The sequence below is a fragment of the Raphanus sativus genome, unplaced genomic scaffold (genome assembly GCF_000801105.2).
Source record: "Raphanus sativus cultivar WK10039 unplaced genomic scaffold, ASM80110v3 Scaffold3514, whole genome shotgun sequence".
NCBI classification, from domain to species: Eukaryota; Viridiplantae; Streptophyta; class Magnoliopsida; order Brassicales; family Brassicaceae; genus Raphanus; species Raphanus sativus.
This window is the reverse complement of record NW_026618820.1, coordinates 2,493-7,330: the sequence shown is the minus strand read 5'-3', so window position 1 is coordinate 7,330 and position 4,838 is coordinate 2,493. Positions and strand designations below refer to the sequence as shown.

General features: G+C 28.0%; 1 protein-coding gene across 1 annotated transcript; it reads right to left on the bottom strand.

The window, feature by feature from the left end:
* Positions 1–303: 303 nt before the first annotated feature.
* LOC108829690 (uncharacterized) lies at positions 304–666 on the bottom strand. Its single transcript, XM_057001344.1, has one exon. It carries the CDS (start codon positions 664–666, stop codon positions 304–306), a length of 363 nt encoding a protein of 120 aa, XP_056857324.1.
* Between the last annotated feature and the right edge of the window lie 4,172 nt (positions 667–4,838).

Sequence of the window (4,838 nt, the reverse complement as noted above, 5' to 3'; positions counted from 1 at the left end):
ACCGTTGAATACATGGATGATTTGTATGAAACAATTTAATATTATGTGAAACACTTAGTTAAACTGAATTTTCTTTAAAAAAATCTTCTCAAATAAACAACCCGTTAAAAATGAAACAAAGAGGGATGAAAAACATAGGCGTTACCATATTTTATTAAAATTTGGATCTTTGTGGTAGAGAGCTCCAAAGTATTTGTTAAATTAAGCGACTGAGTAATTTCATTATATTGTTCTATCTAAGTACGGGACAATAACATAAAATACTTGTAAAATGATAAATGGCTGATCTAAAAGTGTAGTTTTTCACTTGTGTGTAGGTGGGTTGGGAACGATGCGAGCACAATTTTGCTTGAGGAAAGGTGGGAAAAATGGGTTCAGTGGAAACATTTGAGGCCAACAATTTGCATCTACGGATGAGAACGCCTTGCAACATGCTGCTTCGAGATTTTCAAACTTGCCAGAAAGAATCGAATTGGAGATTTGGAGCACACATCCTTCAACGTTAAAAAGAGACGACCAACATTTTACGAAATCAATAGGTAAACCAGGAAAAATGCCAGGAATTGTTGCTGGCGTTTGCACTTGAGCGACTCCTTGAGTGACAAAAGTTGCAGCCCAAAGAGATGATGCAACTAAGATCATTGAGAAAAACACTTTGCTTTCCATTTTTTATCAATCTTTTTCCACTTTTCTTTGTGTTTATTTGGTTACACTTTTAGATGATTGGAGGATGATCTTAGATGTTGAAAGAAGCTTAATATTTATAGGATTAGAAAGGAAGATATTATTAAATATGTCAAAGTGTTATTGATGGGGGTATTAATATATCATCAAAATGTAACTCCATGTAGGTTTACAAAACATTTTTTCTTAAATTAGGCTGAAATAAATGACTAATGCAAGGGTGTTATCCTTACGGAGATATAATTATATGAAAGTTGGTATTGTATTTTGAGACCCATTTAATTATTTTTCAGTTTATTTTTGTGTTTACATTTTTTCATCATAATCGAAATTTCTGAATTAAGGTTCCCACCAGTGAATTAAAACTATGCAGACGATTTAGATCAATCTCCAAAATTGAAACAAGGAATTTCAAGCCCTAATGATTTGTCGGCAATAATTCTTCACAACTTTAATTTCAACCACCACCAATAAACCCTGACAATATTTTTGGTGTGCCATCCCCTTTGTATAAGCCATTACGGAGCAATTTTATAATTTGGGATTATCCAACAAATATTGGTAATATATATGTTGAAGTTACAATAAATACAAACCAGTGGATCAAAACTCAATAAAAACCCTAAATCCTAAATGCCAATTCAAGACATTTGCCGAATTGAATTGAGAGCATGACTGTTTGTAGTTTTTGTTTTTCTAAAAACCATTTTTTCCAATTAATTTTTAGCTTTTAGTTTTTATGTTTGTAAAAACCATTTGATTTGCCAATCAATTTTTTAACAAATAAATTCCTTAAAATTTAGGAAAACTAGTTTTTCAAAATTTCAACCAATTTGTGAAGAAAAGCCAAAAAAAAAAAATTTTTATGGGTTTTGAATACAAAAACGAATTTTTTTTATTTTAGTTAAAGTACTATATTTTAATTAATTAATAATTGAATAAATAAGATTTTTATAAAGATAAAATACCCATACATTTTTAGCATTTAAAAATTAATGTAAAATAATTTACTTTTGATTCATATGTAATAAATGTAGATAACTTTAGTGTTAAATGTAAATAGTTAGTTATTAATTTCTATAAATAAAATTAATGAATAATTTTATAATTATTAGACACACTAAACAGCAACAACATATCATATTAATTTGAAAATAGCCACTCAAGCTTAAAAAAGAAAAATATTTTCTGTAATAAAATTTATAAATAGTTTCAAAATTTTAAAATATTATTTTTCTATTATTTATAAATATTTTATAATTTATATTTTTAATACTTAATAATAAAATAATTTAAAAACATGGTAATTTTTTTAAAATAACATTATATTTTCATAAATTCTAATGGTAATTTTTTAAATAATTTATTGCTATTTATTTTATTATTCAAAACAATGTATTGATTATTTTTTTAAAAAACTAAGAATACATCAAAACCAAAATGTAAAAACTAAAAACCAAAACCAAAAACCTAAAGGTTAAAAACCAAAAACTAAAATCTAAAACAAAAAATATAAAAACCAAAAACTAAAAATTAATGGAAACAATCATCACCTGAAGCTCTTGCCGATTTCCTCCAATCTTTAATGATAAGTTTTTTTTTGTTTTTTTTTGTATTATCTCTCGATGTGAAAAAACTATAAATTCAATCTGCAGATTTAGAAAGCCTATTAGGAAGTCTGAATCTGAAATATTTATGTTTATTCGTATGCCATCCAATTCGAATTTACGTTTTAATCCAATTGATTGGTTAAAAACAGAATTATTATTTTCATGGGTGGTTTTAAAATTGGCAGATAATTATTTGTTGGACTATATTATATCATTAACTTTTAGGTTATACAACTAGACATGTCAATTAGGATTGCAACCCGCAGTCTGAACCTGACTGGCCCTAAAAATTCACATGTGTTTAAACGATAAAAGTGACATGACAAATTATTTTTCGAAACCCCAAAAAGCACTATAACCCTATAAGACCCGGACCGGGCTTTGAATTCTAGGCCCTAAAATATTTTCGGACAAGACCGGACCAGGCCTGGCCAGATCGAATTGACACCTCTAGGAAGGCTACTCCTCCACCATTGATCTATCTCTTCACAAGGCGGTGGAATAAACGGAGGAGAGAAACAACGACAAGCACAAAGCGGTTTGTTTCCCGGTTCTCGGCGACAACACATACCGAAGTTTACAACTAACCGGAGGAGTTTATCTGAAGATTGTATGTGGTAGAGCTTCTACATCCCAGTGTCGGAGAAAAAAGACATAACCGACAGTAAGAGTCCACATCTTTGGATGCTATAACTTGCGGATCCGGGTCGCGTTATGATTCCAAAGTCCACTTTTTCAATCGGATGAATATGTCCGGTTTAGTGGTTAAAGAACGAGACATTGAACACCGATGGTCATGAGATAAGTTCGAAGATGCATTTTCATTTCAAGGGTCATTTCAGCCATTGCTCCTTGTGTAACTCTTATATTGTTTCCTATGATTTTGTTGCTGTTGAGGTATTTGGTAAACCTTTCTATTGTAAAGTTGAATATATTAAGAACGGAGAAAAAATTTCTATTGGTTTTAAAAATAAATCAACAGCAGCCTAAAAACAAACACAATTATACAAAACAGAATATCAAAAGAAAATATAATGAAAAACCAATCTTTTATAAAGAGGTCAAATGATTATTAGGATTTAAATATGTGTTTTTAACCAAGTATATTTCTTAAGGCTTACATTTATATAGTTTACTTAAGTCGGTTGGACCGGTCCTGGAAATAAATTCAATTTTTTTCTATATGTTAATTGTTTTTTTTGTTCCTTTTATCGCTTTTAACTAGCCAGATGGTTGTGTTGTGATCAGAAAGGTATATAGCTATTTTGATTTGTCTATGTTCCCTAAAATTTATTTATTCTCATATTAGAACTAGTGAGAAAATGTGAAAGAAGTTTTGATAAAGGTTTTGGTCATGTACATTGAATAATATTACAATCTTAATTATGTGTTGTCTTAGCTGGCTATACTTTTCAGTTTTCCTCTGTACTACACTTTGATGCAAATGATGTATGCGGGGATACCGTTGAATACATGGATGATTTGTATGAAACAATCTATCTATCTTATTAAAGTAGAAGTACTTTAAGCTTTTGTTTGGAAACATAGATAGTAGTAAAAAAAATATAATGTTGTTTGGATAAATGGATAGTAGTATATCAAGAAAAATAATAATGGGCTTTATTTTAATTATAGATTATTATGGCCCAAAGTACAATTAACATTATTTTTGGGTTTTGTATGATTGTTATTAATTTGTTAAAGAAAATTATAAAATTATTTATAGTTTCTGTTGAAGGGATTTTTGAATAAATAAAGAACAAAATGTAATTTATTTATATAAATATATATTTTGTATGATATTTTCTGTTTTCGTATATTTTAAACACCTTTCGCAAAAATTCTTGATATATAATTTAAAAAATACAGTATAACTATATAAGTGATTCACCTCATGAGTTAATATGTGTATTTAAGAGTGAAACACTATTATTAAGTAAAAGAATTATTAAATTACAAAAGTATAAATATTTGTAAAATTCTTACTACCGTGTTTACGGGTCACAAACGCCTTTATAACACGATACAGAGCTGAAATACATAGTTTAAACAACAAACAAAAGTAGTAAAACTGAAATTGTTAAATGTTAGTTTTCTAAGTTTGTAAATACTGTAAATTCATCATAATTATTTATCAAAAAGGTATATACATATTTATTCCTAAAATTTTGGAAACTTTTGTGTGGGGATCTTCTCATTTAAACCAAAGTCCAACACTTGATCTCCACGAAAATAGAATAGAGATTAATAGCAACTCAGTTACCATTAATTATTCCTAAATATTTTCACATAAATTTAAATCTAGCAATTTTTAACTAATTTATATATTTGTTCATAAATTTTAGAAAGATTTGACGTGGGTATCGCCTCATTTAAATCAAGATCTCAAATTTGATCCCCAAGAATTAGAATAAAAGTTAATAACTACTAAATTGTCATATCTTTATTGTTCATAATTATTCCTAAATATTCTCACATATATTATTGTTTAAATCGTACGAAATCTTAGCATTTAATCTTAATAAAATCATTTTCCAAAACAAC